The sequence below is a fragment of the Sphaeramia orbicularis genome, chromosome 1, assembly GCF_902148855.1.
Source record: "Sphaeramia orbicularis chromosome 1, fSphaOr1.1, whole genome shotgun sequence".
Lineage (NCBI taxonomy): Eukaryota > Metazoa > Chordata > Actinopteri > Kurtiformes > Apogonidae > Sphaeramia > Sphaeramia orbicularis.
The window spans coordinates 27,319,683-27,343,871 of NC_043957.1; the positions used below are offsets into that span (position 1 = coordinate 27,319,683).

General features: G+C 38.2%; 1 protein-coding gene across 1 annotated transcript in view; it reads right to left on the reverse strand.

The window, feature by feature from the left end:
* fat1a (FAT atypical cadherin 1a) overlaps positions 1-23,236 on the reverse strand; it is a 95,592-nt gene extending 72,356 nt beyond the window's left edge. The window contains 3 exon segments of the mRNA XM_030133700.1: positions 3,327-3,641; positions 18,295-21,584; positions 23,104-23,236. Of these exon segments, the coding sequence (XP_029989560.1) occupies positions 3,327-3,641; positions 18,295-21,556 (3,577 nt within the window). The 5' untranslated portion in view covers positions 21,557-21,584; positions 23,104-23,236.
* Between the last annotated feature and the right edge of the window lie 953 nt (positions 23,237-24,189).

Here is a 24,189-nt window from a genome sequence, read left to right on the forward strand (position 1 = left end):
TGTTGAACCTGACGCAAGGGGCTCTGGTGTCCCACTGATAAAAGTTTTAACATGCTTTGATATGCATGAATGGGTCTTATCCTTATGCTTCAGTGTCCTCTGTCTGTATAACCAATTTTTTTCTCCCTGCAAGTGCTTCTGACGCTTCTAAAAAGAACGACATACAGATACAGCCAGTCTTGCTCTCTGGAGGTTCTGCCCACAGAGGACATGACCATAAGCTTAACAAATACTCTATAATCCTGGGAGTAGGAAATATTTACTTCAGATATGTGGGCTAAGACGCATTCTTTCAACTCTTGAATAAGTTATGTACTGTATGTTTAGTAATGCCACTTAGTTCACGATCACCTACTTTAGGGTAAACATTCCTTTCCAGCTACACTCACATATATACTCTAAAAAAGAAAAGTAAAAGAATAGGCCTATATCTTAAAAATGCAAATAATTGCAAAGATATTTTCTTTACAGTTCAAGGTCTGCCCGCATTGTAAAAACAGCCTTATGTGACTGCCTTGTTGAGAGATAAATATTCAATTTCCCTGCACTTTTCTTTTTCCCATCCCAGACTACTTCTTCGTATTCTTATCAGTATATGTGAGCTGATCTTGTCATGCATGCAGACAAAACACCAACTTTATAGTATGCGCCTGCATACCTAAGGTTTCCCTTTTTATTATCATTTTAAGAAATGCCCGGAGGTACTGAAGGGCTTGTTTTGGGAGGTAGTGTGCTACAAGATAAATCCTTATTTGGTCAGAAATTTCTCATTGCCACTTCTAACAAAAATAACTCCAGTTTGTTGATGCGACTACCTTGGGAAACAAGACCACACACGTCACTGACGACAAATTGGAGCAACTGTTTCACTGCCCCATTCCTCATTTCAGTTTAATGAGTGTTCAAAGAAATGAGGGACCAGTTTGTAGGCTAGGTGAGCAAGAAAAACACAGTCAGTAATTGGGCCTTTTAGAGACAGATACTGAGTTTAACATTTCATTTTGCCTCTGTGATGTATAACTAGTGGTCAAAATGGCTGTTTCAACGTTCACTAGCTTTGATTTATTTCAGTGTCACATTTGTTTCATCTAGAACAAATTCCTCAATGGGATCCAACTCGAGTAAGAAATCTGAATAAATGTGTACGTTTGCTGATACACAGAATTTCACTTTGCACATATTACAAGTATTTTTCTTTGCTATTCAACCGAACATAGCTAGCTCCTGCTGCTCTAAAAGAAACCAATGAAATATTAATCATCACACCATTTCCAGAGTACCATATGAGAGCACAGTCTGGAGCGTTAGAGTGGAAAGAAAACCCTGTAGGCTTAACCCACTCCTGTCCTGGGTTAAAATACTCCATTCACACAACATTTTTCTTTTTTACATGACACGGGAGGAAGTTCACTAGCAACTCAGCAATGCAAAATATTTATCAAAAGCTGGTCTTCATGGGTAATTTAATATGTAAAACATTTTTTTATTTAAAGACGTTTGGCATGTTCGACCTTAAAAAGCGACTTGCACAATGTTAAATGGAAACACATTAACGTATGAAAAGATTTTCCAGTTGCAAAGCATTAACACAAAATTTCTGAGGTCAAACTAACCTTTTTCAGCATTAGAATTTAAAACATGGCAAATTACATGACAGAAGGGTGTTGAGCTCGATGGTACAGTACAACATTGCCGTTTCCACATTTTGAATATTTTTCTAAATGGGTTATTTTTTTCCTCTGGTTTTAAAAACAAATTATGTCCACACGACCTTTGTTTCATAAAATATTTCTGTCCACACATAACACGAGAACATAAATAGAAAATGACTACAAACTGGTACAAATACACAGACAAACCATTGTTTCTGGCAAAATTTAAACCAAAACCAACTAGATTAATACTGGACGTGACAGATGCAGTGGTTTTAATCTGTCAGGAAGCTGAGCAGCAATAACAGGTTAAGTTATAAGTTGCCTTAAGTGTAGTTTTGGTTGTTGTATTCTTTAGACTGTGAGGATTTTAGAGGTCAAGAAATACACAAAGACGAACCTAATTTCACACCAAATATAGCCGGTGATATATATGGTCTATATTTAGAGTGAAATAAAGTTCTATATGACAACTGTTTCTGGACTTCTTGACCTGGAGCTATTCTTTTTTTTTTTTTTTTTTTTTTTTTTTTTAAGTTCTCCATGCACCTTACAAGTAGGTGAAGTTGTGCTGCAGTCCTTTATTTAGATGTACTTCAGGTCCAGTAAGGTATCTGTGCTGACCTCGTTCTACTGCAGGTCATACACTGATTCATACACCTAAATTTGACATTTCAGGTATAGATTTATGACCCAAAGAAATAATAGTCATGTAAAAATTCAAATAAGGCCTTTTTCCAATCTCTATGTTTCCCTGCCCACACAGACACACACAAACTGGAGTTTTTAATAATCATCACCTTCACATCGGTTTTTGCAACTTAACACACAATTTGCAGTCAAACAAAACACCTGCATTAGATGAAGCAGCAAACACACCAAACAGTATCACCCCTCTTCTTGCTACAATACAGAAGTGTAACAGTACACGTCGACAGCAGCGACCCTGCACTAAACTCCATCAGTTTTCCCCAAAGACAAGGAAAAAACGCTTCGTGTTCTGATTATTGTGCCATTGTTAAATCACAGAGAACCACAGTGTATCTGTCCCGGGGGCTGCTGTCAGCTGATGAGTCAGCCAGCAGACGAAGTTACACCGGCACATGGTTCGAAACAAGCTTTATAAACTTTGCCAACCTTCAACTGAGACAGATAAATATAAATGCCTTCGCAAGGAGTCAATAATCAGTCCATATTTTCGTCTTAATGTGTGACAGAAACATTAAATCACAGTGTTCTAACAGCATCTTCACCCCATCATTACATTCATTTCTCATTTCTTCTTCTCTGTGGTCCCTTTGATACGACCGAACTGAAAATAATAAGCCTGTTGTTTGCCCTAACTGTATGAATTTATATTTTCAACCTGGCTTTTGTCAATATAAGCTTCTCTGTTCATTTATTGCTGTTACAAAACAGCCAGCTCAACTGTTCTCTCTTACTTTACTGTTGTTCTCTAACACATTTATGCTTTCCTTCTATTCTTTATATTTGTCAAAAGAACATAAACTAAAGCCTGACATATGACTTCAGTGATGTAAGAACTATTAGGCAACCCACACACAGAAAGGAAATGCTGCTTTTAAATAAATTACTGAATGAACTGATACAATAAAAACTACAATTCAAAGCAGGAAATGACACATATTGGCATCAAGAAAACAGCAGTCATACCTGTCTTGGCGTTGATGGCAAAGAAACCTTGGGGATTGCCGCTGGTGATTCTATAGGTGAGTTTATCGCTGGCCTTCGCGTCTGGGTCGACCGCCTCAATCTGGATGATGGACACGTCTTTAGGGGAGTTCTCCATGACCGACGGGTAGTAGACAGGTTCAGAGGTTTGCGGCGCATTGTCGTTGACGTCCTGCACCTCGATATAGACCTCAACAAAGGCAGACAGCGGCACCACGCCTCGGTCCACTGCGAAGACTGTTAGCCAGTAGTGAGGCGTGGTCTCATGATCCAGAAGTTCTTGAGTCCGAATTACACCTGAAACATAAGAAAGACACAAATCCCTTAGTTTGGATCACGCCGTGTAACAGTTTTACATCTCCACCTGAACTGAATGTCAGATGTGGATTTCTGGTGCTAAAAAGAACTAAATGTTGGTCAACAGCTGCCCCTTAAGAGGTGCTTATGGGCACTTTGACTGAGGTGTGTCACTGTCCTGTTTACATTCACTTGCAGGGAAGTGTTTTTTTTTTTTTTTTTTTTTTTTTTTACAGCCATAGGGGGCTGTAGCTATCAGCTGAGCAAACAAAAGTGCTTTCAGACACATGTGAGCTGTATAAGTTGACAATGGTTAAATGGAAGAGTGGGGGATGGGCAGGTTGAGTAGAGACAGCACTTTAACCCTCAAAGACCTCAAACAGCAACTGGCAACCAAAAGCATCTACTGATCTAACATGTTTAATAACTTTGGAACCACTAATCCTATCAAAATATTGTATTAAGTCCATTAAAATGGAGTTTCTCAGCTATTCTGCATCATCAGATATAACCCCTTTGGATGTTCAGAGGCTCCGTTGTGAACATGGAAACACTGGCATATTCTGCAACTTTGATTCACCAATAAAACTCATGTAATGCTGATAAATGACAGTGGATGTTAATGCTTGTTTTCATATTCAGTTAATGATATATTTTCTTGAAAAGTCACATCTGCTTCACTTTTATCTGCTTTGATATAATTACCTTTGAATTTTCTCAGAAATTTAATGAAAATCTACAGTCAGTAAATTAAATACTTGCTATTCATTGAAAAATGCTACAAGTAAAGTAATGAATACTCATAAATTGCTGAGGAAAGTTTAGATACAGAGAAAAATTCATTTGGAACTCACCACAGAAATAGCTCTAGGTCTGTAATTGTTAAAACACTAACAGAGAATACAGGGAAAGAGGCTAATGTGAGAAAATATAATGAGAAAGTAAGACAGAAAAAGTGAAAATAAATCTAGTTTGACATTAATAGTATTATGACTATTTTAACTGTAAGGATTCTTGTTATTTCTCTTTAAACAAGTGTCTCCAGTGGAAGGAAATTTCTGCATGTAAAGAGCAAAACTGCAAAAATATAGTATGTTCATTCTACCCTAAGGCAAAAGTGCCAGTCTTATTAAAAAAAAAAAAAGCAGATGCCCAGGATTTTAGGGAACTTGCAACAATGGCATAAAAATGCTTTGTATAAGTTTTACAGACAGTCATGTCACAATTACACCTCCTTGCTCATGTAATTGCAGTATTTTCCACGCTAATTAATAAGGTTTGAAAAGGGAGAAAGCGGCTGACAGTTTGACATCATGTTGAAGAAACACTACCAGTGAAGTCTGCTGAAGTGGATTTGCTTTGGTGCTTTTCATCCCCACCTAATCCCACTCACAAGCAATCACCACATACTCTGTGGGTGCATCTGCCCTGTAGGGAAGAGATGAGTGAATGGACTGAATGTGTGTGGGTTCTATTGTGTGTTTGTAGTGCAGGACATTGTCAATACGTGAATGATAAAATGCCTGTTTTGATTATAGATATCATATAGCTGTTTGACCAGATTATATGTACATTTTTTCAAGGTCAAATTCAAGCACTTAAGGATCATTTTCAAATTTTTCCAGCACAGCACCTTATCACTGAGGTAAAATACATATCTACAGGAAAACATATACTCATGATTATTTTTTTCACTTTTTATCAGAATGATGTACATTGTATTATGTTATAAACATTTAAAATTATGTTTCATGATAGCAAAAAGTTTAGAAATTAAATGAGAACACAAAGTTTTATCCCAAAAAAAATGGAAGCCCCTTGGAGCCAAAGATTAAGGTTAAAATTTTACCTGGAGTCGACCTTAGAGCCCCTAATTTTCTTTTTTGACATTAAGTTTTATTTTTCAAAATGTATCACCTCTCTGTAAGTAGCTTCGGCTTGCCAGCTAACCTGGCAGAATAAATATTAAAAATACATAATAAATAAATCACGTAAGTTATAATTGCAAGCACTTCCAAGCACTTAAACTAAAATTCAAGCACTCTTCAGACCTTGAAAACACAACACTGAAATTCAAGCATTTTCAAGGATTTCAAGCAGCCATGCAAACCCTGTATATTAATGTAATTGTGTTTTAGAGAGATCTAACTGAACCTTTACTTTTCAATCTACCATTTAAAATCTTCATTTTCTGTTTATGTAAATGTACAGTAAAGAAAAAAAGCCTACTTAAATAATGCATACGCCACTCCAAGGCACATAAAAGCCCAAACATATCTCTGTTTATTATTTTTTTCTGCCAAGAGCACAGTTCATGACCTCACGTACATTCTCTTCTCTGCTTTTCAGTGGCTCCACTCGAGGCACTGTTTATTCTGTTCAGGTTGTAGCACAAATAACGGAGGAGGACAACCTCTGTCCCAGTCACTTTGTGATTGTAGCATTACCAAGTGAACTTTGCTCCATATACTATACAACTCAAGTATTACTTTCTCATTATTATTACTTCGTTGTATTATTCACTCACGTTGTGCAGCTGCTCAAAAATTAAATCGATGTTTAACATGTGGTGTCAGTCAATGTGCCTATGCAACTTCAATAAATACCCTTCAGGGATTGTAGTTTTATTCTGATTGTGATTGGTGTGTCACTGCTGTTATCATATTAGCTGATAGTTTAATATTGTGCAAAACTTTAGGTGTAGTTGAACAAAAGCTCACAGAGACATAAGCTCAGCAGAAATAGCAAGAATAGAAAGAAGCTATAAATAATGGAGTAATTATTATTATTATTATTAATAACATTATTATTTATTATCTGAATACCCCTCACAAAGGCCATGTTTACTTCACCAACACATCTTTGCAGTTACCCTATTGGTCACTCAGTGTGTGGAGGTACAGGATTGGTTGTTTCCTTGTATTTTTTCATGTTTTTTTCATGTTTCATATTTTATTTAACTACAGCTGATTATGTATTTCCTGATGACCATGATATAGGCCATGAGCTGAAATGTGGTCTATATTTAGAGGGAAATAACGCTTTTTTTATACAAGTACTGTTCCTGACCTAGGAAGTAGGTAAAGTTGTGCCAGAACCTTCTATTTAGACTTATTTTAGTCGACGGTGTCACGAGTCACACCGTGGACAGTGTGTTGTGTTTTTCTACCTGACACGGACTCAAGACATTTGAATGAAGGCAACACAAACAAACATGGAGCTGAGTTCACTGCCACAGAATGGTGTCATTGTGAAGAGGACTCGTACCTGAAATGGACATGGTTTGGATATGACAAGTTTTGCTTCATTAAAAATGTAATTTTTGGTGTAGAGGGTAACTGAAACCTATTGTCCACCTCAGGTGTCCATTTAACGAAAATCCTTTTCCTGTTTATAACTATTTGAACTATTTTTTTAATCTACATGGTTGTGTTTCTTATGGTAACTGTTTTTTTGCTAATGTGTCAAAATGTTTAAGTGTCTTTGGCTAAACACTGGAGCCCAGGATCTCTCAAATACTGTGCTACTTTTGTGTGCATGTGTTTTTTTTTTGTGTTTGAATGAGTTAATGTGAAACATCAACAAGGTGCAATAGAACTAAATCAATGTCCATTCAATCGACCATCTGTAGCCTATACATCTGCTTTCCTATATTTTGTATACTGCATTCTTGCTGTTATTGTAAATGAAGACCAATCTCACTTATTTCCATGAATCTCAGATAAAGGTTCACAATACATAATATAGACCATTACACAACGAGCAATAATGTAATAAGTCTCATTGTTCAGACATAAAATGAACTATATGGGAATGTGGGATCCTGCTCATATTTCACGATCATAACCTTCACATTTAAGGTCAAATGACTGCAGAACGCAACAAACTGTGCAGACAATGTTTATATTGACAACCATTTCCATTCTTGTTATTGCAATACCTATGTAACCTTGAAAACTGCTATGGGAATATATGGCCATATATGACTTTATTATTATCTGAAAGTAATAAAAGTGAATCATGGTATAAGCACACTTGTATCATTATTGGGTATGGGTGTTGTCTGTGTCCTGGAATGAGTCTGATTCTATAACATCCTTTTTGCTTATGGCTGGCCCAGATAAGAGAGGCTCCAAAGCACCACATATATAGGAACATATACAGGATAAAGTAGTTTACACAGTCTCCCCTTTGCTGCTTCCTTTGTTCAGTTGCTGTAACTTGATCAACTGCATAGAAGGACTGTAACTGAGAGCAGCCAAACCTTTTGCCTTGGGTAATGAAAGATTTCACAGAAAAGAGACACAAACTCCAAATGACTTGTCACAAAATCCTCAAATTTAACATGAGAGGGGAGTCTGGGGGTACAGCTCATTTATTTTCTTGCTCCGCTTTACTTTTTTGCTTCCCCGTATTTTTCAGGCCTGCGATCCTCTCTTGTCATTAGTCATCATTACAGCTCTCTCAACTTAGCTGCAGGCATGTAATAAGAAGGGCAGTCAGGCAAGAGGGAAAATAGGTAGCTCCTGAAATCCACAAGTCCCAAAACCACACCAGTCCTGTGTATCAAGAATGCAAATGAGATGACTGTGTATAATCAAACAAATGGCTTAAAGCTGACAACACGGAGAGGGCGAAATGCACACAAACACTTCGAGAAGTCGTTAAATAGGATTAACAGTGTAACGTGCTAATTTAACTGAAATAATTTCCAAAATGAAACACCATAGCGATGACTTATTTATGATCTTACTGGGCTTACAATTTGCAGTGCATAATACAGAGTATAACTGGAGGAAAACATGCTGGAAACTGCAAATATTTGACATACATTAAAAATTCTAATGTGCGGTATCCTGAGCAAAGACGCTCAAGGACAGGAGGGAATGGACGTAAACTGAAGAACACACAGGATTAGAATAACTGAAATGTAGCACTGGGTATAGAAACGCAATTCTTTTATGGCCCAAAATTGAAGTATTTGCTGTCTAACATAATATTAAAATAACACATTTCCCTTGACACCAGATCATATAATGAACTTGAAATACTTTACACTCCCCATATTAACATAAAAGATCTGTTTAATGTTGTCGCTTCAGCAAATATCTGGAGTAAAACTAGTATGACTGCAAGGCTGGAGGTCTGCAGCCACCAGCAGCTCACTGAATGATCTGATCTTTTAACAATTTCAAAGCTGATGAGCTTTCAAGAAGCACTACAAACACACAACCTAGCAGCATCAATGCAAACAACAACCCATGATGCAAACAACGACCCATGAAGCAATACTCTCTGTACTGTATTTCCACTGGTTCACAAAGATGACTTAAATCAATATTAGCAAAGTAAGTTATTTTTTAAGTTTTTCATGATGAAAGCAGAAAAGAGTTGAAACAAAAGGGCCTGAAAAAAGAGCATATATTTTTTGTTGCAAGATTTATCTGAATCAAAATAATGACAAAAAATGTGACAGATCTACCATTTTAATTATTACTGTTTAGGTTGGGGCAATACATTTCATTAATTTGATTAATCAATGTTTTACTGTCTTAAAATCATCATAAATGCCAAAAAATTACAAAATTCAGATTATTCCATTGCACAGCTTTCTTACTTTGTGTAGGCTACATTTGTTAATATATTGATTGTGATATATGACAGAGTTTTGTTAAACAAAGAGCATTTTTGAATCAAGATTCTTCTTCAGTTCAGTTTTATGCACGTCAAAAAGGTCATCATAAAACTGGAATAGCATTAGCATATCCCATGGGTCTTAGCAAGTGGAATATGCAGTTTACACAAGTCAAATTCAGAGCAATAATGGACTATTAGTGTACATGTTATCATACTTATTGTAGTACATGTTCTTTTTGTTCTGAAATGTCTTGAGTATGTAAAAAAAAAACTAAGAAAATGCAATAAAACTACAGATTTGACCCACATTACGTAGAGTGGTTTTCATTTTTATTCAAATGAATGTTATAAAACTAATGTAAAAAGAAGCAGTATCAGTATCTAGACTACCCAGGTGAAAATGGCTGCAGGAGTCGAGGTGAGGAGACGAGGGAATGAAGAGGTGTGTTCATGTACTCCTGCTAATAAGGTAAAGAGCTAGAAGAAAAGACAATTGAGAAAGTGTGAGACATCTTTTTGTGCTTTTGCCAGGGAAAGGCCCATGGTTGAGTGCTCTTCTGTTTGACTGGCAGACACTGGCGTAGCACAACAATTGCACTCTTACCAGGGTCATGCATTTTGCTCGCGGTAACAAAAAACCCTTTACAGAAACTACACAGCAATAAAGACAAGCACACATAAGGTCAACGGCAGCTTCCATACTTAACTTTTACATGTTTATATTTATCTCTGAAAAAAGACCAAGTTGACCTTAAATGTGAATAATACGAAAAACTATCTTCCATGGCCCTTGGGTGAGAAGTTACAACAAAGCATATGAAAAATGAATCTGAAGAATTCAGTTACCACACCCATCCTATATACCTAGGCTACCCAGTAAGGCAGTAGCAAAACCTGCCCTTAGGCCACCAGAAAAAAACAGACTGCGCAACAATCTCTGCCAGATTTGCTTTCCGCTTTTCTTGCCTTGCTCCTTTTTTTCCCCCGCTGGCTTTGTTCTTCAAAGTTACTAAGAACAGGGGTGGTGGAGTCTTCAGACAGCCAACAGATTTTGGATAAAAACAGCAGGTATTCTGTGTGTTTAATACTGAACAGATACACAATTAGTCTATTCTGTCAAGTCACAGTTACAGAGGAGGCAGGAGTTTGCCAGAGCTGGAAGAAGGTGAAATTTGCTTTTTAAAAACTGTCTGTAGCAAGTGTGTCACATGTAGGCCAGTGAAAAGTAGAGTACTAAAAATAGTGTACAGAGTTAATACATGTTTAAGAATAAACATCTCACACGGATGTTTCAACATGATGTTTCTGAGCGGATTCTGCACGTGGCGCAAGCACAAGTGCAAAAAGTTATGGCCATGTGCACGCTGCCATCCTCCCTTCTGTTCATTTGGAAAGTTGGTGCTTGCTTTGAACTACCTCTGTTGATTTCGCTCACCCCTACCCCACATTCCTCAGCCCTCTCAGGCCTCGAGCTCACATGCTTACATAAACTTTCTCAGTGCGTTCTCCCCCCACCGTCTCTTTCCACAGCCCTGGCAAAATGCTTCAAATTCCACTACCACGTTGTCGGGCCTAGTGTAATCAAAAAGAGTCCTAAATGAAGCTTTGTGTTACCCAGCAACTTAATATCACATCATCCCAGAAGTTCCCAGACATCTGTAGCCAAGATCCTTGTGTCAAAGATATTAAAGCCTGTTGGAATTAAATGTCTGAAACTACTCCTTTAAAGTGGACCAGAGTAATACAATGTTTTGTTGTTGTGTATTATAAGTGTTACCTGAAGCACTGATTCTATCATTTTGGTGAAATATAATAACTTATAAGCCTCATTTAGTCTTTTGTTCTTAAATTCATACATATGTTTTGCAGTATTTAGTACTCATTCCTTGTTATCTGTACATGAGTGATCATTACAGTTCAGCATCAGGTTGGTTATTCTTTTTATTTTACACTTGTGCACTAAAAATACTGTGCATCAATGGCACAAGAAATATAAAATGCACAATATCTAGTTTCTGTCATTCGGGATCTCTCAATTGAAACAATAACAAACCACGTAGTTTGGCAACATTGTAAAGTAGTGGGATCTGTCCTTTTCACTATCATTGCCAGAATACTCTCTCAAACATAATTTGGACAATTTCATTCATCTTACGTTTGATAGCATACTCATGGCGTCTCAATTCCCTCAAATGAAACAGACACAGGTAGCATTAGCTAAAACAATGCTAGCTCAACCATCTGAACGGCCATCAGTGACCAAAAAGATCTACTGATATAAAACAATAATAGCTGTTGAACCACTAATCTCATCAATACATTGATATTATCCAATTAAGTGCAGTTAATGTGGTTTTTGGATGTTCACAGGCTCCTTAGTGAACATGGAAACACCATAATCTTGTGCAACACTGATTCACCCATAAAACAAATCAAAGTGGTTGTAGGTAGAGGTTTTTTTTGTTTAGCAAAATATATCATTAACTAGGCCTAAATATAAAAACAAAGTCACTTTGTCTTCAGTTTCCTGTACTGACAAAATAACATTTCAGTTTCAAAAAATCTGCATTATTTATAAAATAAATACAGGCAAATAGGCCAGCTTTTTGACAGAAAATGTAAAATGCAAAGGAAAATAAATGGCGATGCACCAATTTGCAAAGGTTAAAGGTTAAATGTAAAGAACAATTCATTTGGAAGGTGCCACAAAAAACAGATGTAGGTCTTTTAAGTGTTAACTTTATGATATGCATGCTGTTTACACATTATAGTTAGACTAAAACTGGCATGCAAATAAAAATAATAATACTGGTGTTTTACTGTATATTTAAAGTCTTTCCTGTTCACCTTGATTGTTGTAAAAGAGAATATGACAGATGACCAAATGAGATGAGTCACTGCATTAAACTGTGGATTTCACTAAATCTGAAACATAATATATACTGGTCTAAAACCCAGGCCTATTTTTTTAATTCACAAATATTGTATTAGAAACTAATACTATAATATGTACATAGTATTGTAGCCATCTTACTAATATTGATGCCTCTCTTTGTATGAAGGGCACAAAGTGGCTATAATTCCTCCAGACATAGTCTCAGAGGTAATCATAATGATGATACAGTATCACACAAAAAAACATGTCTATTTTATCTGCTTCAGTATCCAGGGCTAACAATGGCTGTCTGTTGAGCCAGAGAGCCATTTCCACTTCATGCATCACTGCGTGCGCTGTATATTGTCAGTACTGACAGAAATATGGCTGTCAACAGCTGGCTTAAGGGAAAATGGCACTTAAAACCAGCTCTGTCATTACACCAGGCAAACAATAAAAACACTGATACCCTGCAAATCTGCATAAGCCCCATTGTTTTATGTTTATTTATTTTCTGGTTCATGTTAAGGAGGATCCAAAACAGTTCCACCAGTAACAACGAATTTCTTTAGACATAATATAAAACCCATGGCTAAAGAAAACATGAACGTAATTTCCTTGTGTATTGACTCTGAGTGAATGATGAAAGTGACTCAGAAATAAAAACAACTTTTGATACAGTTATTAAGATCATCTTTGATGCATGACTGAACTGGGTTTTTCCTTCTATTTTTTTTTTTTTTTTTTAAGTTTGTGTATTAATTCCAGTTGAGATAGCTTTTGGGACTTAGCTGATAATACAAAGCACCCATTGTTACAGGGAACAGTTTTATTTCAAAGGTCTTTGAACAGGCCTCAAAGCAATATTCCTTGATTCAATATCACAGTATTATTTAGCAGGTACTTTACCTCATAGCTCTGGCAAGCTCATTGTAATAGAGGCAGAAACAATGAAACACAAAGTCCATCTTATTAAAGGAAAGCAATATCACTGCAGTCCATCTCACAGTCAGCTGACACCACACAATCTGTACATAAATTACAGCAAAATGGTGTGCAATTGGTTTAGTTTTTCCATGTATTAGTCATAACAAAATGACATGTAAATAGTCCAATGTCTTAATTTAACGTAATATAACCCCCAAAAAATACCATTAAAGTCATTGGTTAACAGTCATGTTACAAGTAAATGTATTTTAGAGTGTCTTTATGCTTAGGGCTTGGCTTTTAATGGCTGAATCAGTCACTTAAATATGATTTTATTGATGCCAAAGGTACTCTAAATTCTGCTTGTTGGTCCCATGCTTTATTGATTCCCTTAATAATTCCAAATCAATTTTCTGTCAGGGGAAAAACTGAACTGAAACTTAAAAAATCAGGCATTTATGTTACTGTTTCAGCATGTTGCAGATGTTTCCACCTGCACTCAGCATTAGCATTTTACAGACATGATAACTAGCACTGTAGTCATTTTATCTGCAGAAATGAAGCCACACTTTGAATTCTTCATTGCCATAACAGCTCTTTCTTAATTTATATTACTAGCAGAGGAGACATGACTTTGCAGCATTTTGGGAAAGTGCAATTATCAAAAAAAAAAAACCAAAACATACCAGTATCAATAAAAAGAACTGAGAACTGAGCTCAGAAGAATATGATTCCAACAGATCAGGTAAGTGGCAACCAGTGCTCCTGTACCCACATACCTATCTACTTTGTCACGACTTTTTAATGTTAGTTGTACTGGTACTGTTTGACACCATTTAAACGATCAGTAAGACCAAACCAGTGAACAATGTATGTTTTGTAGGTATTACATGAAATAAGTCACCACCATTCAGGACATGCAGATGAGATTGCAAATCTGCAAGATAATCCTCAGTCCATCAACTGAAATATATACGCTAAAGATCAAATACAAGCTAGTATTATCATGATGGGAATTAACACACGATGGATCACGTCTTGTGCACAAGGCAGCTCTAAGTTTCTTTAAAAAGATTTAATGGACTGAAAGAAAAACATACTTTTAACGAGGGAAAGTGTGTTTTTCATTTAGCAACCTACAATCAACTTTGTCTCGCTGCACATTCCTGGTCCCGTCTCCACAGTAACAGCACTCAAGCAAAGACTATTTGGAATCATGCACCACTTTGCAGTCCTTCTTTCATCTCAAACATATAGGCACCGGATAGAGAACAGGACTGGAACAGAGGGCAACAATTCTAAGTTTTAGCTAAATATACTTTGACAGCAAATGAGCAACTATAAACAGAGACCGTCATGCGTCTTTTTCATTACTGTAAGGAATTTGTGTATCTCAACAGGAGGGCACTGGAAAAAGAAGCTAACGAAGAGGCACTTTTTGGCAAACGGAAAACACTAAAAAGACTTTGTCATCATGCATCAAACTGTTTCATTTGCTTTCACAATGAACGCTTTCACAGCACATGCTGCAAACAGCTTCAAGTGAAAGGGCAATGCATATATTAGCCAAAAAGAAAGGGCAATGCATACATTATACAATCAACATCTGCGTCTCATCTAGAAGGAACACAATCTAGTCTGGTCACCTTGTGTACTGCATTATTTCACTTCAAGATGAGACACAACTTAGCTTTGAACATGTGCTTGGAGCAAGAGGTGTCTCAGCTGCAACGTATTGCCACAACGGAAAAATGCTAGATGCTTCAACCAGCTGGTGTTTGCTGATTCTAACTCAAGAATTTAGTGGCTGATTTAAATAGTAACAGTTCATTAATGTAAACAGATACAGTGGGGATATGTACATTTACTTTGTAAGTATGTAGATATCTGTCAAGTATTAGTCAAGACAAATTAAGGTTTCCTCCACGTGTTAACCATGTGCGTTCTCAACAGTACAACTCTATTCTTCAAATTAGATTTTTGCACATTCCTGTCATCCTTCTGTACCCATTGAATTATGCATAAAATTGACTGCCACTGTTCCAGAGCTTATTTATTAGAAAAATGGACAACAGACGTTCTTTCATGTACATTCCTGAGAAGTGGCACTTTTGTATGATGGCAAAAGCTGAGAACATCAAAGTCCAAAATCCTCAACCAGGCAATCCTGCAAGCTAAAATGAAGCTGTGTATATAAAACAGCTTAAGAAAGCCTCTCCTAAACCTCTTTTTCCTTATCCCTTTGACAATTGCATATTGTCTTTCAACTCGATTAATGTGCAACTTTCCACTGAGTGTTACCCTTAGTCACTCCAGACGAAGGAAATGAAAAAGACGGTTACTCATCTGCAATAAAAGAATGCTGCCTGTTGTATCTAATTTATTGTTCTCTGGTTGAAGGTGTGTCGCACTGAAGGTAAGTTCAGGGTACTGTAAGTCTATTGTTCATTGTGTTAATCATTGTGTTAATTGCATCCAAGTTGCATTTCCATCTGTTTGCTTATACAGCTGTAATTCATTCCTAATGACCTCACGAATGATGTGACCTTTGGTATCAAATTAATCTAATACTGTCAGCTGAGCTACAGTTTAGGGTGCGTCCACTCAAAAGCTGCAATGTTATATCAGAATTAGTTTAGAGAGCTACCTGAAAAGCACTGCTAAACAAAACAGTAATGGAAAAAATTATCACATCTGCACCTCACCTCCCTGAAATTGGCAACAGGCCTTGGAAACTTATAACAGCAAACCCTTCAGGGCCCAAACAAAACCTCTTAATAGCATAGGAGGGTAAAAAAAAATTACACCATGTGCTACCTACCCAGTTTAAAAAGAAACAACAGTGGTCAATAAAGGAATGTTTTCTCCAGTTAGCTTCAAAAGTGATGAATAAAATCAAACCCTGGACATCCATTTAATTTCTAAGTCAGCTAAAATGTCACACATGAGCACTCTAAAAACGTAAAGGTCTTTTAGGTCTCCTGATTTTTTTGGGGCTCTGTCAGTCAGAAAATGAGCTAATTTTCCAGTTAAACTCAGAATGGTAAATTTGGTCTATAGCATGGAAAGGGGCCCATAAAAACCCTTGATAAGAGAATGTTTAAATTACGATGGCACCGAGCCAGTGACCACAGAGCTTTTAATAACACAGAGAATGTCTGGGCAAACAGTTGCCACGGACTCCCTCAGCTGTCTAATAGAAAATGAGCCATATCAAGAGAAGACGACGTGGACTGCATAAAAGGGCTTGTTCTACTTGAAAGTGAATTAAATGAGAACAGAATGACATTCAATAAGCACCAATCATGAACGACACTTTTAAATCTAACCACTACGTCTTGCAAACAAACAAATCAATTACTGGTTCCATGGATGGTGTGGAAATGTCAGTCAAGTGGGTAGTAGTCCTGGCCTTGTCTTTGTTCAGATTTGTTAGATACACCTACTCTACAAGAGTCACTCACTGTCTTCATGCATCAACCACCACAGAATGCACAGAATGCTTCCCACAGCAACAACGTAGTATTATTGCTACTGTATTTTTGAGCATCCCACTAAAGGAAGCATAGACTACATAAAACGGCTACAATGATACAATACACTGATCTCCTCTTTAACAAACTTAACTGTACTGTAGGGGTTGGGGATTAAAGTGTAAAGGAAAACAGAAAAGAAGACCACTCTTCCCTCACTCCTTCCCACTCGGAAAAACAAAATACATAACTGAAGGTGTGTGGCTTCTGGCACTCGTCTGCATTTTCCACATTTTCATTTGTTTTCTAATTTTATACCTTTTTAAAACATTCTGGTTAAGATTCACAACATGCAGCTGCAGCACTGGCTATATAGTAGGGTGTACGCCTGTGCTTATATTTTCCCTTAAGAGGCATCAAATGCATATGGTAGCCGAACAAACCGCACCCTTCGTCTAGTGAAATCATAGGAGGGGCATTACCACCTTGGCTGTATTTAGTTGTCTACTGACCTCAGATGTAATCCATAATAACAGGGCCCAACCCAGGACAATCCCATCATTGCACCCCCTGATAATCACTTAATATAGGCCTCTGGGATTAAGCAGAAGATCAGACCAAGCTCCCTGAATCTACATCCTACACAGCATTTTGAGCTAGACATGTATCCGAGTCACTGACCTGCATGTTGCTAAATCAAAACCACAGAAATGCACACACAGCTGACAATCACTGCTTGGGAACAGACCTATCATGTAGGTTCAACTCTACTAAGCAAAAAACTTCACATCAGGTTGTTCTGAGGGGATTTTCTGTTAACTTCCTGAATAATTCACATATATCTGATTCTTAATAAACATTACACTAAAGATATAAACCACTTTTACAAGAGTGGAAGTCAGCAGCATACTAATAATAAATCACATTTTCAGCTTTTTATGTAGATATGAACCTTTGAGGTTACATGTGCCAGGAGAAATCAATGTATTATGCATTCAGTTTCACTGCCTCATTTAGACATTAAATATGTATACTGCAGAGGGAAATTTAATTTCAAAGTGTGGAAAAAAGTCACATTAAGCTGCCAGAGAATGCGATTACAAAGTTTTAAAAGAAAAGGCAGTGAGCCAAGGCCAAAACATCCAAATCAGGTGATGGCTAGGTTTTGGTTGGAACTCGTGGAATTCCAGACTGTTTATTTTGAGTTAATTTGAGTCAGCTGTTAAAATCATTCAGTGCAGCTGAGCAAGTAATAACATATTCTCAGCAATATATTAAGGAGCCCACAAGAATATCTAGCCATCAGCACATGATTTTCAACATGCCGTGATAAAAATGAGTTTCTCAAAAATGTTATTAGAATATCTTAACCTTAGGTGAAACACATTTTCCAAATTAAAATGTTTAAATATGAATGTTTTGCAGTAATAGCAAGACTGGGAAATGAGGAGGTGAAATCACTTTGGATTTAAGCTCCACAGCAGCTACTTAGGAATGTCCACAAAGGTCTAGGAGACAGCTGGTCCATCTGTTCTGTCAGTTCTCCCAGAAAAGAAAAATGACTAGAATCAGGAATCTCAGCCATCTCCTGAAGGACTCTCTTACCTCATTGTTCCACAGTATGACAATCTGAATAAACTAGCAGTAAAAACTTTTCTTATGTAAATCATTTCAAGATTTCAGAAGTGAATCACAGACACGAAAGTCACATAGCACTGTCTGAAAAAGAGAATAAACTCACCAGTTTGCTCATCAATGGTGAAAATCCCCAGGCCAGACCCATCTCGGATTGAATATCTGATCTCTCCATCCCTTCCTTGGTCTTCATCCTCTGCTGTTACAGTCATCACAGAAGTCCCAACGAGTGCATCCTCCCTTATAAATCCCTTTTCCACAAAAGATCGGAAGAAAGGCCTGTACAGATTTTCATTCACATCCACCACATCTACCTCAATGAAACAAGTCGACGACAAAGATATGGGCTTCCCTTTGTCTTTAGCTTTTGCTGTCAGGTTGTACACTTGTTTCGTTTCATAGTCGAGGTTTTGCACAATCCGTACGGCACCGCTGAGTTTGTCTACTTCAAAATTCCCATCTCCGTTATCAGTAAGACTGTATCGTACCTGACTGGAAGGTCCAATATCAGGGTCATGAGCTTCCAGCCACATGATCACAGTACCAACAGGGAGGTCCTCCCTCACCTTGACGCGGTAATTTGGGGGAACAAATTTTGGTGGGTTATCATTTACATCTTCAAGTGTGATCTTAAGCGGCACTGTGGACACTAACTGAGGTTCACTCAGGGCTTGATCACGAGCTGCGATCTTCAAGATATAAACTGGATGGAGCTCGCGATCCAACAGTTTTGTCACAGTCACCACACCGGTGTCTTCATTAATTGCAAAATGATCCGTTCCTCCCAAAATTGAATACTTCACAACTCCATTATCTCCTTTATCCTTGTCTGTGGAATCCACTTGAATTATCTGTGTCCCGACAGGTGTACTCTCACTGATTTCAACAGAATACAAATGCTGCAAAAACTGAGGGCTGTTATCGTTGGCGTCTAAGATCTTAAGATCCAAGAGGCGCGATGAGGATTTCTGTGGAATGCCGAGATCATAAACTGTAATGTTAAGCGTGTAATGGTCAGTTGTTTCCCTGTCTAGAGGAGAGTAAACTAAAAGCCAGCCTGTTTCCATCTCTACTATAAACCGGCTTTCTATGTCTCCTCCTGAAATAACATAAACTAGTTTCCCATTGAAGCCACTATCTGGATCTGTAGCACTTAAATGGATTATCCGGGCTCCAACAGGGAGGTCCTCTTTAACTTCGACGACACTTGGAAATGAATCTGCAAACTGTGGTGCGTACCGATTGATTGAGTGAATGTCCATAAAGTTGTCATCTGGCTCGGCTTGTGTGTGGACTTTGCTGCCCTGAAGCAGCTTTTCTGCCAACATAGTAGCGACGCCGGTTTCGACACATTTTAACTGGACAGGCTTGCGTGCAGTGATGACAGTTATATTCATGATCATTGGCTGAGTTTCATGTTCACCATCAGTTGCAATGATTTGTAAACTATGAAAGGACACTTTAGCTGCTTCTCCCTCACTCAGCGTGTGCTTCAGTGAAAGCACACCAGAGTTTGGGTTCAGTTCAAATAGATCAAGATCGTTCCCAGCTTTAATATTGTACCGCACTAGCTGCAGTTCATCAGCATCTATGGCAGACACTGTTGTTATCTGCTCTCCCACGCCATGGTCTCTTGGCACCGTGACTTCACAGTCTACATTTTCAAACAAGGGCTTATTGTCATTCAAGTTGTTCAGTGTGATGGTGACTGATGCCTCCACCTCTCTGCGGAAAGGGGATCCCCAATCTGACGCCCTGACTTTCAGATTGTAAATCCTCGGCATAAGCTCATAATCTAGGACCTCCGAGGTACTGATGACACCCGAGAAGTAGTCAATGACAAATGGCTGCGGGCTCAGATTGGTAATGCTGTAGGTCACATAGCCATTTTCACCTCTGTCAAGATCAGTGGCTTTAACTGTTACTACACTGGTGCCTACAGGTACATTTTCATCAACACTGGCCTTGTAGGACGTCTGCTGATACTCGGGCCCATTATTATTCACATCAATCACATCTATGATCACTCTTGTTTCTGCTTTTTTGTCACTGGTGATGATGTCCAGCTCAACCTGAGGAGTAGAGTCAGCATTGACAAGTCCTGCAGTGGTGATTAAACCGGTATCAGGGTTGATGGTAAATTTGTTCCGATCAGATTTGTGCTTAAAAATGTATTGAAGATTTGGATATTTTGGCACAGCTGTTACCATAGTGACAGGTGTATGAAGGGGGGCAAACTCACTCAGGTTGACTCTGTAAATGGCCTTCTCAAATATAGGAGGGCTAACTTTAAACTGTGCAGTAGTGACGTGTACCAGTTTAGCCGATGAAAATTGAGGGGGGTTTCCTTTGTCCTTGGCCTGTAGAGTGAGGTTGTATCCAAAAGGCTGGCTGTCCCAGTCTACATTTTTTACTGCTTTGATTTTATACTCCTTGCTCCCTGGACTGGTTCTTACAGCCTTGAACTGCTGAAGAGGGTCACCAGCCACAATGCTCAGTGATGCTATCTCTCCATTTGGTCCCTGATCATTATCCTCCACTGTCACAATAGCGTAGGTGGGGTCATGGTCTGCATCTGAGGGGGCTAAGGTTACTGCAGTGATTATGGGTGCATGCTCATTGGCCTGCTCTACTCTCACTGTCAGTTTGGCCATGCTACTAAAGCCGCTACTGCCATACAACTTCATCCCCCGGTCCACTGCGAGGATCTCCAACTCGTACAGCTTTGTCTCAGAGTAGTCAAGTTTGCCAGTGAGTGTCACCACACCGCTTGTTGGATGAACTGCAAACATATCCGTCCACTCCCTGAAACTATAGTAGTATTCTCCATTCGTACCGATATCTGCATCTGTAGCTGTGACTTTTGCCACACTCGTGCGTATGGCTGTGTTCTCAGGCAGAGAGATGCTGTAGGATGTGGGTGAGAAGAGTGGTCTCAGATCATTTGTGTCCAGTACCTGTACTTTTACCCTAGTGCGACACTCAAAATTAGTACTCCTCTCTGAAGCTTTAACAGTCAGCATGTAGTGGTCTTTAACTTCCCGATTCAGAATGGCAGTGCTACCTCCTTTGGTCCTTATTCGCAAAAAACTGAAATCTCCCAGCAGGTAGTCCTCTGCTTTGAATAAGTTCTCATTGTCTCCAGCAATAATTTTGTACCGTATCTCCCAGTCGGGGTCTGTGATATAGATTCCCATCTTGGTTTGACTCTCTAAGTAAGTCTTAGCAGCAGAGTTCTCATATATGGTGGCATTGTAAACAGAGTGGGTGAACTGCATGGAGGCGGCCCTTGCCATCCTTTGGTTTCCTGCGCAGCCACAGACGAGCTGCAGGACCAGCACAAGCAGTGAAACCAAGTGCTTCCCCATTATCGTACCGTGAAGTTCACAGACCCACCTGGAAAAAAAAGAAACAAAAAAAAACAAAAGTAGGACTGTTAAATCTTATGCAAAATTTATGCAGTACATTGGATTAACTGACAATAAATACGATTTTGAGATTAAAACAAATCAATTATTCCACTATTTGCTACTATCAAAGCCTGAATTTGCATACTTATTTCTCTGTTCATTGTGCACTTCCCCCCAGATTCTTTAAAATACCAGAACAAGTGGTTAGGCTCATAAATGGCCAAATAGGTTCCATGTGGAAATTAAATGAAACAGAGTGACAACTCATCTGACAGTAAGATCTAAGCTGCACAATACCAAATGCTCGTCCTTAAATGTGGAACCTCATTTAGCAAAACATCAGCCTAATGAGCTGAGAGAAGTGAGCTGACAACATGGGAACTTGTGAATCTTACATTTTCTTGCTGAATCTTTAAACAAAATATTTAGACTGCAAGACATTCTCAGTCATTTGATACCTACAAGAATAAAAAAATAAAAATCTCACAACATTTTAGAATTAATATGAACACAATGTAATATAATTTATGACAGTGTTATTATTGGAGTTCTCCCTCTAATCTCAGCAGCTACAAACACAGAAGGGTAAAAAAAAAAAAAAAAAGAAAGAAAGAAAAAAGAAAAGAGGAGGTGGGGGGGGGGCGCATCCAAACACTGAAGTCAACCAACAATTACGATTTGGCTCTAAAAATGTTTTAAATTTGCACATTCATTCGTTTACGACCGTTTTACAGCGTCTGGGGCTGTGTGTGGGTGTCCGTACATAGACAAATAAAACCAAGGGTTGCTATGTCTGCACACAAGTACTGTTTATAACGCAACAGTATTTACTTTAGGCGTGTCAAAATGACCCCACCAGAGATCTAAGTTAATTATTAATACCTTATGCTTAGTTAATATGTGACGGAGCAGAGCGCAAATCACATTAAATCCGCAAAAGTATCGCCTGCAGGTACAAAAGAACCATCTGCTCGTGGGCCACCATTGAAAAAAAATTCACTGTGGAGCAAAAGTTGGAAATTTTACTGACACGTTTAAATGTTACAAAAGAAGCAACGCCAGAAGGCTACATTACTACTGTTTGCGCAAACAAGTGGTTTATTTCATAGAAAGAAAAGTATGTTTCAAGAAATAACTTAAAAAGTGCTTCTTTTCTGACCCCATCCCCCAACTAAAATCCGTTCACTTCACGAACCGAAGTCTGAGCAGATTTCCTTAAACGCATCATACCTTAATTGCGCGAGGAACTTATCAGGATGAACCGGGTATATTTCACATTCTGTCGCGGGTGAAAGCGACGTTTAAGCTTTAATTTTCATGCGGCTAAACTTCTCCAAAGATAGGGTTAGAGAGCAACAGAAAGCGGCTGGTTTCTTTTCACAATAGCCGACCTAACCTATCTCAACTTTTCTACCCCTCGCGGAGATGCCGACGCTTCACCGCTTTAGTCTAAAATAAACCCCGATAAAACCCACCAGAGAGTTCAAGACAAGCGCTTCACATACCTCTTCTATTATTAATCTCGTAGGTTTGGAGGTTTTGCATGTAGTTTTCGTAGTCCAAATCTCGGCATGGTAATACGTGGACTCGTCTCCCCCTCCGTTACTCCATCTACCACCGCCAGGCTCTTCTCTCCTTCCTCACTGACTCCCTTTCTCTCCCATACTAACTGCTGCTGGATCTGGACGGTATCTCTCCGCGTTGCGCACGTCCGGATCTACTTTACCGGCTGGCGGCAGGAGAAAACGTTTCCGTTTCGAACCCAAACACCCAGACCACTTTTATTCCTGCTGCTGGGACCACATTACCCATCTGAAATACTCTTAAAAAAAAAAAAAAAAAAAAAAAAAAAACTAAGACGAATCCAAACCTAGTAGCCACAGCTTTCTCCTCGCCACTATTTTACGCATCAATTTACTAAAAACCAATAAAAACTCCTAAACTCTGTACACTTACATCCTTTCAAAAATACTTATATTTATCTATGCTGTTCCTGACACTACTTTTACGCATTTGCATATAGTTGTCACAGCCTAAAATAACTAAATAACCTACATGACACAGTTTTGAACACGGACACGGATATTCTTACAAAAGGGCAAAAACCCTGTCCTGGAACCTATTTTTGTGAAAATAAAAAGTGAGTTTGTTTGACCTCCAGCTGGTCATAAAAGCATTATAAAATAATAATAATAATAATAATAATAATAATAATAATAATAATAATAATGTCAAATTATCTTTGAAAAAGGTACCTAGTATCCACAGATAATTTGGTTACCTGCATAAAAATGTGAATAAATCGCAGTTCAGGACATTTCTAAGCAGTAATAAAAGAATTGATAATATAATTTATTTTCATTAATGTTAGTATTTGCATTATCTTGGTTGAGCTTAAAATATAACCGTGCGTGCCAGGCTTTGTGTTTTGGCATTGTGCTGACTGATGGAGGAGGTAGATTCGACATGAAGGAGATGATCCCATCACTCCCTCCTCCTCACTCGGCTTCCTGACTGATTCTTAAAACCAAAGCTGCTCCACTACCTTCCTTTTTTCCTTCCTTCCTTCTACTGGCTCATAGGAGTGTGGC